Source organism: Macaca thibetana, chromosome 11, assembly GCF_024542745.1.
Source record: "Macaca thibetana thibetana isolate TM-01 chromosome 11, ASM2454274v1, whole genome shotgun sequence".
In the NCBI taxonomy this organism is placed as follows: domain Eukaryota; kingdom Metazoa; phylum Chordata; class Mammalia; order Primates; family Cercopithecidae; genus Macaca; species Macaca thibetana.
Window position 1 is genome coordinate 106,334,434 of NC_065588.1, and position 15,315 is coordinate 106,349,748.

The following is a 15,315-nucleotide window of genomic DNA, read 5'->3' on the forward strand; positions in this document are numbered from 1 at the left end:
ACATCAACTGTACATCTTGTTTTTTTTTCAAGGTAGTCTGTTATTCTCTGGTTGTTTTTAAGATCTCTCTGTGTTTGGTTGTTCAGTAGTTTTACTATGACTTTTCTAGGTATGATTTTCTTTTTTATTCACCTGGCTTAGGGTCTGTGAAGCTTCTTGAATATGTGGCTGGATGTCTTTGTTCATTTTTGAAAAGTTCTCAGCCATGTTTATTTATTTATTTACGTCTTTCTTTCTTTCTTTTTCTTTTTTTTTTTTTAAAGACAGGGTCTCACTCTGTTCCCCAGGCTAGAGTGCAGTGGTGTGATCTCAGCTCATTGCAGCCTCGACTTCCTGGGCTCAGGCAATTCTCCCACCTTAGCCTCCTAAGCAGCTGGGACCACAGGCCTGAGCCACCATGCCCAGCCTTTGTGTGTGTGTGTGTGTGTATTTTTGGTAGTTTTTTTAGAGACAGGATTTTGCCATGATGCCCAGGCTGGTCTTGAACTCCTAGGTCCAAATGATCCACCTGCCTCAGCCTCCCAAGGCTGGGGTTACAGGCATGAGCCACCATGCCCAGCCCAGTATTTCTTCAATTATTACTACAATCTTATTCTGTCCTCTTTCACTTTAACTCCAACTACATGCATGTTGGACATTTTCACCATTTTCCATGTATTTCTTATGGGCTTAGTGTTTTTCTTTTTCTTTTTTTCATTTTCTATTATTTTTTTCCTCTCTGTGATTCAATCTGTATTTTTTTCTACTGTGCTATTTTCCAGTTGATTAATCTTCTTCTTTTTTGTGTGTCTCATCTGTTATTTAATTCATTTGTTGAATTCTTAATATCAATTATTATATTTCTCAGTTTTAGAATTTCCATATGATTCAATTTTATAGATTGCAGTTATTTGTAACATTCAACTTTTTGTTTATTTTCTTGAATATATTAATCACAGCTATTTTAAAGTTCATGTCTGAAATTTATTTGAGCACCTATTTCTGTTGTCTGTTTTTTGTTTTTGTTTTTTTTTTTCGAGACAGAGTCTCACTCTATCACCCAGGCTAGAGTACAGTGGTGTGATCTTGGCTCACTGCAACCTCTGCCTCCTGGGTTCAAGTGATTCTCCCACCTCAGCCTCCTGAATAGCTGGGACTACAGGCACCCACCACCACACCCGGCTAATTTTTTTGTATTTTTAGTAGAGACGGAATTTCACCATGTTGGCCAGGCTGGTCGTGAACTCCTGACTTTAAGTGATCTGCCCTTCTCGGCCTCCCAAAGTGATGGGATTACATGCGTGAGCCACTGTTCCTGGCCATGTATTTTTTTCTCTTGATTTTCATTCATTTGGGCCTATTACTTTGCTTACTTAGTAATTTTTTTATTGAATGTTGGGTGTAAAGTGTCGTTAAATTTTAGAAGCTCTGACTATATTTGTTTTTAATTTTTTATTGAATGTTGGGTATAAAGTGTCATTAAATTTTAGAAGCTCTGACTATATTTGTTTTTAATTTTTTATTGAATGTTGGGTATAAAGTGTTGTTAAATTTTAGAAGCTCTGACTATATTTGTTTTTAATTTTTTATTGAATGTTGGGTATAAAGTGTCATTAAATTTTAGAAGCTCTGACTATATTTGTTTTTCTATAAGGAGGATTTAATTTTTTTCTGGAAAGTTACCTTGATCAAGTTGAGAGTAGGTTTTTTTGTTTGTTTTTTTTTCCTTAAGCTGGTATTTCTCCAGTTTTCTCTTAATCCAAAGATACAGTTCTTATACTTGTGGTAGAGACTTTAGGAAGTGGTCCTTACTCCAAGGATGTAGGTCTTACTCCTAGGTTATAGCCCTTCTAAGGAGTAGACCTTCTAGGTTTTCAGTTGATAATGTGAGGCATTTACCAAAGCCGGTGCACCCTGGCAAGTCTTGAATTCCTACCTTTATCTCTCTAGTACTGTGAGACTGCTACAATCTTTGCTCAGCTCTTTAATAACCCATATGCTGATTCCCACTTGGTTTTTGAGAGTCTTACTCTGCTTGTGCATATCCTAAGATTTGGTAATGCCTAAAGAGGAAACTGCATACAGAATTTGGGGCTAATTCTCTTTAGGTCCCAGTCCCGCTGACAGGCCAAAATCTTAACTCTTCTTCCATTCTGCCTTTCCTTGTCTTTCTTTCCTTTTGGTTCTTTCATTCTCTTCTGCACTCTCTTCAATACAGTTTTCACACTTACCATTCCACTGAAATACCTTTTGTCAGGCCGTGCACAGTGGCTCACACCTGTAATCCCAGCACTTTGGGAAGCCAAGGTGGGTGGATCACGAGGTCAGGAACCCAGGAGTTGGAGGTTGCAGTGAGCCAAGATCATGCCACTGCACTCCACCCTGGGTGACAGAGCGAGACTCTGTCTCAAAAAAAAAAAAAAAAAAAAAAAAAAAAAAAGGCCAGGTACGGTGGCTCACGCCTGTAATCCTAGCACTTTGGGAGGCCAAGGCGGGCAGATTACGAGATCAGGAGATTGAGACCATCCTGGCTAACACAGTGAAACCCCGTATCTACTAAAGAATACAAAAAATTAGCCAGGCGTAGTGGCAAGTGCCTATAGTCCCAGCAACTCAGCAGGCTGAGGCAGGAGAATGGCGTGAACTCAGGAGGCGGAGGTGGCAGTGAGCCGAGATTGCACCATTGCACTCCAGCCTGGGCAACAGAGTGAGACTCCATCTCAAAAAAAAAAAAAAAGTCTTTTGTCAGGTCACTAATACCTTCACATTGCCAAATCCAATGATTAATTATTAGTCCTTTTCTTACTTGACCTAGTAGCAGCATTTAGCATAGTTGATCACTCCACCTTCCTGTAAAACAACTTCTTCTGTCTTCTAAGACACTACACTTCCCTGGTTTTTCTTCCAAACTAACACTCCTATTCCTATTCCGTTGCTGATTTCTTATCATTTCTTTAAAGTTTAAATGTTAGGGTTCCCTAGGCGTAGCCCTTGGATCTCCTTTCTATCTTTACTTCCTTGGTGATCTTATCCTGTCTCATGGTTGTAAAGGCCCCCTCTTATATTGTGACAACTCACCAATTTATATCTCCAGCCTAGATTTCTCCTCTAATTCCAGTCTGGTTTTTTTTTTTTTTTTTTTTTTTTTGAGACGGAGTCTCACTCTGTTGCCCAGGCCGGAGTGCAGTGGTGCAATCTCGGCTCACTCCAACCTCCACCTCCCGGGTTCAAGTGATTCTCTTGCCTCAGCCTCCCAAGTAGCTGGGATTACAGGTGCCCACCACCACATCCGGCTAATTTTTATATTTTTAGTAGAGACAAGATTTTGCCATGTTGGCGAGTCTGGTCTCAAACTCCTGATCTTAGGGGATCCGCCTGCCTCAGCCTCCCAAAGTGGTGGGATTACAGGTGTGAGCCACCAGGCCTGGCCTAATTCCAGTCTTACACATATAGCATCTTGACCTCTCCATTTTGATACCTAATATATATTTCAAATTTTTAACATGTCCAAAAATAAACTTCTGATCTGCACCACCTCCTCAAACTAGTCCCCATTCTTCTTCATCTCAACAAATGGAAGCTTCATCCTGTTAGTCTCTCAAGTCAGAAACCTTGAACTCATTCTTTATCCCTTACTTTTGTTCACATCCCTACATCTAATTTTCACATTATCTTGTTGGATGTGCCTTCAAAAGAACCATTTCTCATTACTTCTGTCACCACCACCCTGATTCATGCTACCATTTTCTCTAACTTGAACTATTGAGACGGTCTTCTAATTGTTCTCCCTGCTCCTACCTAGCCTGATCTCAGCACGGGTGTTAAAGTGATCATTTTTAAATTGCCCTAACTCTGAACCTTTCAACAGCCTCCCATCTCATTTTAAATAAAACAAAGCTGTTTCATCGGCTTAAAAATAAGATAACAATATAACTTATTATCTAAACTAGGATACTTTTTAGGGAGTGCAAGGGACAGTAGATATACACTGAGACCTAGCAAACCAGCTGAGCAACATGTAACCCCTCCTTTATCCCCACCTTATTCTCACTGCACCTCCTTACTGTTTCTTGAACTGGCCAAGTTTGCTCCCAGCTTTTGCACTTGCTGATTCCCTCACTTCCTACAGGGCTTTGCTCAGATGTCATCTTCTCGGGATCATCTTCTCTAACCACCTTGTGGTTATACTATATTTATTTATTTACTTATTTACATATTGCTTATTTATTCCCACCAGTAGTAAGCTCTGTGAGGGAAGGAATCTTTTTTTCCTGTTCTATTTGCTGCTGTATAGCTGGTGCCTAGAACTGTGCTTGGCACATTTAAATATATAATAAATATTGGATGAGTGAACAAATGCAAGTACAGCTAATCATTTGAGAATTCATTCTTTCATCAAATGTTTATTGAATGTATCCTATGTTTTAGGTTCTGTGCTAAGTACATAACATTATTATAAAGTCTACAATTAGAAATACTTCCTATGTACCTGAAGATACCATAGGTTTATAATATATAAAGGCTTGTAATTGAATGAACTAATAATTGAAGTCCACGAAGATTGTCCTTTAGGATTCTAAACTAATTCTATTTACAATTTTTTATTATGTATGAAATTTGTATATTTCTTATGGGAGCCAGCAAGGTTTTGACACGTTTTGTGGCCTTTTTATTTTTCACTTATAGCAAACTATGGAGGAGAAAAAGGGTATATCCGGATATAGTTACACCCAGGAAGAGCTAGAAAGAGTATCTGCACTGAAGAGTGAAGTTGATGAAATGAAAGGACGAACATTGGATGATATGTCTGAAATGGTGATGATACTTGTATTTAAATTTTCTTTTATTGTGTAGCTAGAAGGCAGGTGTTTTGTTTTTATTTTCAGTGAAACATTCACCTGTTAATTTCTGCATATTATATTCTTTCATCTTTTTTTTTTTTTTTTTTCAGAGTCTCGCTCTATTGCCCAGGCTAGAGTGCAGTGGCATGACTTTGGCTCACTGCAACATCTGCCTCTGGGTTTCGAGTGATTCTCATGCCTCAGCCTCCTGAGTAGCTGAGACTACAGGTGTGTGCCACCATGCCCGGCTAATTTTTGTATTTTTAGTAGAGACAGGTTTCACCATGTTGGCCAGGCTGGTCTCAAACTCCCAATCTTAGGTGCTCCACCTGCCTCAGCCTCCCAGAGTGCTGGGATTACAGGCATGAGCCACTGCACCTGGCCTTATCTGTCTTTATCAATCTCTTTTAAATTTTTTTCATTCTAGTAAGGTTGTTTAAATTCTAATTGTTTATGCATTTTCTGTTTTTTTAATGTGCAAAAGTTATATAACATTAAATAAATATTTAAGAAGAAAAATAAGTTTTCCCAGATCATACCACCCTAATAGAATTATTTAATTGCTGTGTATGTTCTTAGAATCTTTTCATTTTCAGGACTGGTATTTAATCAGGATGTACTAGTACACTTTCATCAGGCATTAAAATGTTGAAATCTTATATTACTTGTTGGTAAATAGCTGGCCCAAACCCTCAGAGTACCCCCCTCCAGTTGCCTTGCCCACATTGGCCATTCCCCCAGAACCCTCTGGATCTCATCACAATCTAACTCCTAAAAGGTTAGCATGTAAGACCCTGTATAGGCTGGGCGCGGTGGCTCACACTTGTAACCCCAGCACTTTGGGAGGCTGAGGTGGGCTGATCACTTGAGGTCAGGAGTTCAAGACCAGCCTGGCCAACATGGTGAAACCCTGTCCCTACTAAAAATACAAACATTAGCTGGGCATGGTGTCGCATGCCTGCAGTTCCAGCTGCTCAGGAGGCTGAGGCATGAGAATCACTTTAACCTGGGAAGCAGAGGTTGCAGTGAGCCAAGATCACGCCATTGTACTTCAGCCTGAGCAACCAAGCAAGACTCTGTCTCAAAAAAGAATAGACCCTGTTCATCTCTCTGACTGGTGTCCATTCTGATGGATCATTACTTATGCTATTTGGACTATACTGTAGTGTTTTGAATGTCACTCCATCTATATTTGTGTATATTTTTATGCCTACATAAATAATACATCATGATTAGAGTTGTATAAGGCAATTTTATAATTTATTTTATTTATTCAATGTTTGATTATGAAGATTTTCCCATAATGGTTTACAGTCTTGAAAATTGACATTTTGAATATTTAAATAGTCTAGTATTCCACCTTGCTGAGGAATCAGGATTTTCTAAAGCACTTCTCTGTTGTTTGGAACTGACATAATTTATAGTTTTTTACTCATATTTAACAGTGAAATTAATATCTTTATGTATGTAGTATTTTTCTTCTTTTGAATTCTTTTTTAGATGTTACATTTTTTGTTTAAAAAACAGGTGAAAAAACTGAATTCACTGGTATCTGAAAAGAAGTCAGCTCTTGCCTCAGTTATAAAAGAGCTACGACAGTTGCGTCAAAAATGTCAAGTAAGTGAATTTGACTTTATGATACTTTCAGTATTCTATCTTATTCACATGTGCTAGTTAGAACCCTGAATATTTTACTTGGGTAATATAGAAAACAAATTATCATTATTATCTTATTGATAACGATTCTTCAAAAGAGAATTACAACGTGACATATAGGCCAGTTGTGTTGGCTTATGCCTGTAATCCCAGCACTTTGGGAGGCTGAGACAGGAGGATGATCACTTGAGCCCGGGAATTCGAGACCAGCCTGGCTAACAGCAAGACCTTGTCTCTACAAAAAATAAAAAAATTAGCTGAGCTTGGTGGCATGTACCTGTAGCCCCAGATTCTCGGGAGGCTGAGGTGGGAGGATTGCTTGAACCCAGCAGGTCAAGATTGCAGTAAGCCATGATCGTGCCATTGTACTCCAGCTTGGGTGATAGAATGAGACCCTGTCTCCCACCCCTCCCCAAAAAAATGACCTACAAAGGTTTTTGTTTAATTTATGCTGCTTATTTAGCCATAAATTATTGGAGGCAGGGGAGAAGGAGAAAAAGCAGTTTAAGCTGAAATCCTCAAATTCAGCCAGAGGAGATTTTTTTCTTTAAATCACATGGATGTTACAGCTATAAATATGAAGTCATACTCTTCTGTGTCCAGGTAAAAGCTCAGAGTCTGCCCACGAGTGGTAACAAGTTAACTTTAGGTTAATGAACTTGCACTGCGAGGAGGCATCGTGCACAGCAAACTATGATAGATTATGAGAAGTGATCAAATACCATTACTTGGAAACTAGTTCTAACCACTGCTTTAAACATAAATTGTCAGAAGGTGAATGCCCTCTACAAATTGAGATCAGGTGGCCTCCACCATTTGACATTCACTGTTCTCTATTTTTAATACTATTTATTTTTTTAACTTGTTTAACTATATTTAATACTTGAAACTACAAAAATACATTATGACACTTTTAAAGAGCAGGAATACTTAAAAATACGTAACTTACTTTAATGGACAACCCTCAACTATTAGGAAATTTTATAGGGAAGTGTGAGTATATTTCCTTTGTATGGTACTTGCATTTTTTTCTAAATTTGAATATTAACAGCTGTTTGAATATTAGAGCATCACCACTGGATTAGTCTGTTCTCGCATTACTGTAAAGAAATACCTAAGACTGAGTAATTTCTGAAGAAAAAAGGCTTAATTGGCTCATGATTCTACAGGCTATACAGGAAGCATGATGCAGGCATCTACTCACCCTCTAGGGAGGCCTCAGGAAGCTTACAATCATGGCAGAAGGCAAAGAGGGAGCAGGCATATCACACGGCTAGAGCGGCAAGGGGGTGGGGGGAGGGGCCTCACACTTTTAAACAATGAGATCTTATGAGAACTCACTATCATGAAAACAGCACCAAGAGAATGGGGCTAAACCATTCATGAGAATTTCACCCGCACAATCCAGTCACCTCCCATCAGGCCCCACCTCCAACATTGGAGGTAGCAGTTTGACATGAGATTTGGGCAGGGACAGAGATCCAAACCATATCAACAATGAAAGATGTCTAACTTAAATTTATCTAAATCTTTTATAGTCATCTAGAATTAGAATAGCATTTTGAAAAGTTGTATGTTTATTTTCTTAGGAGCAGTTCTAGAAATTATATGTAATTAAATGGAATAATTATGTATAATTGCTAATATGTAGGAAAAAACTGAAATATTCATATTTTATTTTATTCATTTAATTTTTTTAAGTAGAGACGGAGTCTACTGTTGCCTAGGCTGGTCTCGAACTCCTGGGCTTAAGCAGTCCTCCCACCTCAGGCTTCCAAAATGCTGGGATTATAGGCATGAGCCACCACACCCAGCCTGTTTATATTTTTGAGTATGTAATCTGATAATTTTTAGTTTCCATGAAATAACTATTGTTTATTACTTTTTCATATAAAAGTAAAATCATGTTCTTAGCAATAATTAAAGCTATACAGAGTTATTTAAGGAAAAGAATAAAAATCATTTCTTTCAGCATCCCCAGCACATGACTTAACAGCTCCATATGTATTTTCCAGAAATTTTCTGAGAATTAATGAACAGATAATTATTTAGTAACTACCTTAAATTTGTTCTCCACACTTTTGTTCTACTTTCTAAAAACAAAAGCTTTTTTCAGGAGGTGGGAGGACTGAAATCAACCTTGACTGATACCAAGATCAAAATATCTGCTTTCTTTTTTTTAACATTTGGTTGCTGTACTTTTTTTACCCACCTTATACTTTCCACTTTTAAAAAAGGTATTTTGTTTCTGGTGTGTCTCTTGAATGAATAGATCTTGAGTTAGGTTTTGCTATGTCATGTCATCTGAAAGGTTTATTTTAATAGGTAAATTTATATGTTAATATGCAAATACATTTGGTTTGGGTGGCATTACTTTATGCTTGGCTTTAAATTTTAAAGCCTACAAAAAATCTTCTCCTCCTTTTTCCCCTCCTCATTTATCCCCCGACTTCTCTCCCTCATGTGTGTGTTCTGGCTTATGGTTTTAGTTTTAGCCTTTTAACTCTACTATTCATTATTTATTTCTTTAGATGGCATCTATTAATCCCCACTGTGAGAAGTCATGAAATTGGTATATTTCTTGTTCCTCCTCCCTCCCTTGCCTCTCCTCTAACACCTGATTTTAGTAGATTGTATTGTCTTAGTGTTTGCCGTTATATCTTGAATATGCTTATACTATGACTTGTTAGCTTTAAATGATATTCTTTGACATTCCCCCACCCACCCCTAGCAATTAAAAAAATGAGGAAACCAGCTTACTTATTCTACCTTCCACCTTCTTTTCCCCTTCTTCTTCCTGAAGGCTTTGTTGTATCATTTCTAACTTGTCACTGCATATAACATTTACATTCTCTTCTATTACCCTACTGCTTACTTTGGTTTTCAGCTCTAGACCTGTAATTATTAGATCCAGTGCTCATTACCAATCCACTGACTGCCCCTTGTCTCACTTCTCTTTTGATTGCCTGGAACTTGTCCTCTAGTTAAGTCCTCAAAAAAGACTCATAAGAACAATATTCCCTGATGAGTTCTTGCATGTTCTAGTTTATTGCCTAAACATTTCAACAGCCATTTGACTATTAGATCATGCTTTCTTTCCTTGAGGATTTTTTTAAGTGTAGCTCCATAGTCTTCTAGGGTTAAATGTAGCTATGGAGAGATCCGAGGCCTACCTAATTTTTTTGGGAACTTGATCTTGAAAAGAATGTCTATTTTCCAGTTGTTGAGTACAGGGTTCTCCATGTGTTCATCAGATCAGGCTTATAAAAGTGTGTTCTAAACTTCCTAGTGAATGAGTAAAATGTTTCACTGAAACTTTTTCAGATGAAAAGAGTTGTGTAGGTGGATGCTGGTAATGGTTGCCTAACATTATGAATGTGCTTAATGCCAACTGAATTGTACAGTTAAAAAATGGTTAAAATGGCAAATTTGTTATGTGTATTTTATTACACCAAAAAACAAAACAGACTGGGTGTGGTGGCTCATGCCTGTAATCCCAGCACTTTGGGAGGCCAAGACGGGTGGATCACTTGAGGTCAGGAGTTCGAGACCAGCCTGGCCAACATGGTGAAACTCTGTCTCTACCAAAAAATACAAAAATTAGCCAGCCATGGTGGCACACATCTGTAGTCCCAGCTACTCAGGAGGCTGAGGTGGCAGAATCACTTGAACCTGGAAGGCAGAGGTTGCAGTGAGCTGAGATTATGCCACTGCGCTCCATCCTGGGTGACAGAGTGAGACTCCATCTCAAAAAAAGAGAAAACAAACAAAATCTTCCCGGTTAAAAAACGAAAGCCAGCCCAGAGTAATGGCACATGCTTATAGTCCTAGCTACTCAGGGGCCAAGGCAGGAGGATGACTTGAGCCTAGGAGTTCAAGACCAGCCTGGACAACGTAGTGAAACCCTGTCTTTAAACAAAGAAAGAAGAAAAAAAAAACTTCCTGTTGAATTTTATGTTCTGTCTTTATTTTTAAACTTTATTCCTTATTATGGTACATAACGGTTTTTGCCTCAGAGTATTATTTTGTCTACTATTAAAGCGTATATGCCAGCTTTCTTATGATTAGTATCGCTTCTTATTTCTGTTTGCTTTCAGCTTCCTATGTCCTTATTTTTGTCTTATATATGTCTCATAAATAGCATGTAGGGCCAGGCAGCAGTTGCTCATGCCTGTAATCCTAGCACTTTGGGAGGCTGAGGTAGGAGACTCTTGAGCCCAGGATTTCAATACCAGCCTGGGCAACATAGTGAGACTCCATCTCTACAAAAAGTAGAAAAATTAGCTGAGCATGGGAGCACACACCTATAGTCTTAGCTACTTAGGAGGCTGAGGCAGAAGGATAACTTGAGCCCAGGAGTTCAAGGTTGAAGTGAGACATGATAGCACCACTGCATCCAGCCTGGGTGACAGAGTACGACCTGCACTCTAGGTAAATAGGTAGGTAGGTGGGTGGGTAGATAAGTAGATAGATAGGTAGGTAGGTAGGTAGGTAGGTAGGTAGGTAGGTAGATAGATAGATAGATAGACAGATAGATAGATAGATAGATGTATTTTGTGTGGGTGTAGTTTCTTACATCCAGTTTGAGAATCTGTCTTTCAACTGGCAAGTTTAATTCCATTTATGTTTACTCTAATTTTTGAAGCATTTGAATTTTTTTCTATTTTGTACATCCTATTATTTAGTGTGTTTTCTCTTGCTTTTTTTTTTTTTTTTTTACACCATCCATTGTACCAATTCTGTTTTCTTTTCTCTTTTTTTCCTTTTTTTATCTTTGATTCTCATATGATTTACTGTTAGGTTTTTATCATATATATATATTTCTCACTTAACAAAGTCTAAAATTGTTAACATCTCCACAATACAGGAACCTTAGAATAATTTGACACCCTCTTCTACCTTACGTGTTTTGTTATCCTCTGGCATTTTATTTATTTGTTTGTTTTATTTATTTATTTATTTATTGAGACGGAGTTTCGCTCTTGTTGCCCAGGCTGGAGTGCAATGGCACAACCTCGGCTCACCGCAACTTCCGCCTCCCGGAGCGATTCTCCTGCCTCAGCCTCCCAAGTACCTGGGATTACAGGTGTGCACCACCACGCCTGGCTAATTTTTTTTTTAGTAGAGACGGGGTTTCTCCATGTTGGGCAGGCTGGTCTTGAACTCCTGACCTCAGGTGATCCGCCGGCCTTGGCCTCCCAAAGTACTGGGATTACAGGTATAAGCCACCGCACCCAGCCCTTACTTCTTTATTTGTACATCTCTGAAAGTAGTTGTCATGGTGGTTGTTAGCATTATAATAACAACTTTATATAATCATTTCCTGTTTAGATTTACCTATATATTTAGAAGTTTTCACCATCACTGCTTGCATTTTACTCCTTATTTCTGGATTCAGTTTTCTTTTTCCTGAAATACAATTTCCTTGTTTTGTGTGTGTGCGTATGTGTGTGTTTAGTGTTCTCAGTAAAGAATCATTACAATAAGTAAACCATCTTTTTTTTTTCTTCTTAAATAATGGTGTGGTCAGAAAAAAAAAATATTTTCATGCTTTCTTTTATTTTATTGAAGGGTCGGCTATCAGTTTATTATTTATTTTAGGTAATATCTTCCCTATAACTGGTTTTCATATTTTTATCTTTTTCTTTGGTGTTGTCCAAATTTCACTACCATGTTTTGAGTGTATATTGAATTTTATTCACTTTTGTGAATTTGTGTTTTGTGTCTTCCATGAATTCTGGAAAAAGTCTACATAATACCTTCAGATATTTTCTCTCCCATTTTTTGTGGTCTATTTTCCAACTACTTACATTAGAGATATGTTAGAGATATTTATTCTGTTCCCTGTTACTTAATCTCACTTTCATATTTTTGTCTGTGTTGAATTCTAGATAATTTCTTCAGCTCTGTGTTTTAGTTCATTCTTTTATTTCCTCAGTGGCATCTAATATTATGTTTATTCCATCCATTTAATTTTTAATTTCAATGACTGTCTTTTTCATTTTTATTTTTTCTCACTTTTTCTTTTTTAGACAGTCTCACTCTGTAGCTCAGGCTGGAGTGCAGTGTTGTAATCTCAGCTCACTGCAACCTCCGTGTCCCAGGTTCAAGCTATCCTTCTGCCACAGCTTCCTGAGTAGCTGGGACTACAGGCATGCGCACCACGCCTGGCTAATTTTTGTATTTTTTGTAGAGACATGGTTTCACCATGTTGGCCAGGATGGTCTCAAACTCCTGACCTCAAGTGATCTGGCCACCTCGGCCTCCCAAAGTGCTGGGATTATAGGCATGAGCCACTGAACCTGGCCTCACTGTTTGTAGTCTTTTGATTTCAGTTCCTCCTTTATAGTTTTTATTATTTTAAATATACTTATTTAGTTGGCTTATTTCTAGTATCCAAAGTTCCTTTAGGCATAGTCCTGTTATTTATATCTTCTGTTTCTCACTCCTGATGAATTGATTTTTCCCTTACATGTTTTATACTTTGGGACTGTGAGCTTTCATTAATAGAGTTTGTCTCTTGAATCCTGGCATCCAGGATGGAGGGTGTGTCCCTCTACAATGGTTTTGCAGTGTTTTAGAAATATCACAAACTTGTGTTTTAGAAATATCACAAACTTGGAGCTAATATTGAGTTCATTTCTCAGCTTGGAAGTTCTTAGACCATGTAGATAGGGTAAATTCAAACTCCAGAGCTGCCTGAGGACAGCTGTGATCACTATCACAGCTGCATAGTGATCAATTTGACCGTAAGACTTGTGACCAAAAAAGGATTTTATCAACTATAGCACCTTCATCTCATTGAGAGGCAAGCAGCTACCTAAGTACATAGGCTCTGCGGCCCCTTTTCCCATTTTGGATGTGACTTTCACCCTTGAGAGCCTTGGGTGTCTGTAGGTCACTTTGATACGTAGAAGCCACATCCCCTTTCTCCCAGCAATCTTTTATTCTGTACTAGTGACCCCAACCCAGATGCAGTCCCACACAACAAAGGCAGCATACACATTACTCATCTGTGCTAACTATCCTGTTTCTAAGGAAACGGTGCAGCGGGAAACCATGCAAGGTCATTCTCAGGATGGTGTTAACCCTTTACTCACAGTTTCGCAGGTTGAAAACAACTTAAGATTTAACTCAGTTCTGACTTCCCACTCTGCACAGACCTAAGGCTTTGCATCTGCTCTGCCTGAACATTAAAATCACTATGTTACCAAGACTGCCATTACCAATTCCTTTCACCAAGGATAGCCATAATATTACCCTTTCTTTTTGGTCCTGTTAATTTCTTTTCTTTCTTTGAGAGTTCAGTTCAGCTCAGGATTTGAAAGGATGTTGCTCTCTTACCAAGCATTTGTAGATGCAGCCATGCATCACTTAATGATGAGGATGCATTCTAAGAAATGCATAATTGAGTGATTTCATCATTGTGCAAACACCATAGAGTGTACTTACACAAACCTAGATGGTATAGCCTACTCACATCTAGGCTATATGGTAGATAGCCTTTTGCTCCTAGGCTGCAAACCTGTACAGCATGTGACTATACTGAATACTGTAGGCAATTATTACACAATGGTAAGTATTTGTGTATCTACACCCATCTAAACGTAGAAAAGGTACAGTAAAATTATAGTATAAAAGATTTAAAATGGTATGCCTTTATAGGGAACTTACCATGAATGGAGCTTGCAGGACTGGAAGTTTCTCTGGTTGAGTCAATGAGTGAGTGGTAAGTCAATGTGAAGGCCTAGGACATTACTGTACACTATGATAGACTTTAGAAACACTGTACACTTAGGCTACTCTAAATTTATGTAAAATTAAAAAAAAAAAAAAAAAAACCTTAGCTTACTGTAGCTTTCTTGGCCAGGGGCAGTGGCTCACACTTGTAATCCCAACACTTTGGGAGGCTGAGGAAGGCGGATGATGAGGTGAAGAGTTCCAAACCAGCCTGGCCAACATAGCGAAACCCCGTCTCTACTAAAAACACAAAAAAATTAGCTGAGTGCGGTGGCACACGCCTGTAATCCCAGGTACTTGGGAGGCTGAGGCAGGATAATTGCTTGAACCTGGGAGGCGGAGGTTGCGGTGAGCTGAGATTGCGCCACTGCGCTCCAGCCTGGGCGACAGAGCGAGACTCTGTCTCGAAAAAAACTTTTAAAAACCATTCTTACTTTATAAACTTCTAATTTTTTTAAAAAATTTTGACTTTTTTGTAATAACAGCTTAAAACACAACCACATTGTATAGTGGCATGAAAATATTTTGTTTCTTTATATCCTTCTTTTATATGCTTTTTTCTATTTAAAGAAACATTTTGGCCAGGTGCGGTGGCTCACGCCTGTAATCCCAGCACTTTGGGAGGCAAAGGTGGGCAAATCACCTGAAGTCAGGAGTTTGAGACCATCCTGGCCAACATGGTGAAACCTTGTCTCTACTGAAAATACAAAATTATCTTGGCGTGGCGGCACATGTCTGTAGTCCCAGCTACTTGGAAAGCTGAGGCAGGAGAATCGCTTGAACCCGGGAGGCAGAGGTTGCAGTGCGTGGAGATCGTGCCATTGCATTTCAGCCTGGGCAACAAGAGCAAAACTCTGTCTCTAGAAGAAAAAAAGGTTAAAATTTTTTTTTTTTTTTTTGAGATAGGGTCTTGCTCTTGTCGCCCAGGCTAAGTGCAGTGGCCCTTTGCAGCCTCAACCTCCTGGCCTCAAGCAGCTTTCTCACTTCAGCCTAAGGAATAGCTGGGACCACAGGCACATACCACCAAACCTGGCTAATTTTTATTTATTTATTTATTTATTTTATAGAGGTGGGGTCTTGCTGTGTTGCCTGTGCTTGT

General features: G+C 38.6%; 1 protein-coding gene across 9 annotated transcripts in view; it reads left to right on the forward strand.

Moving 5' to 3' along the window:
• IFT81 (intraflagellar transport 81) overlaps nucleotides 1-15,315 on the forward strand; it is an 89,488-nt gene that overhangs the window by 59,194 nt on the left and 14,979 nt on the right. For all 9 annotated transcript variants that reach the window (XM_050749715.1, XM_050749717.1, XM_050749720.1 and 6 more), the window contains 2 exons: nucleotides 4,666-4,794; nucleotides 6,348-6,437. In XM_050749715.1, coding sequence (XP_050605672.1) covers nucleotides 4,666-4,794; nucleotides 6,348-6,437 — 219 coding nt within the window. The remainder of the gene's footprint in view (nucleotides 1-4,665; nucleotides 4,795-6,347; nucleotides 6,438-15,315) is intronic.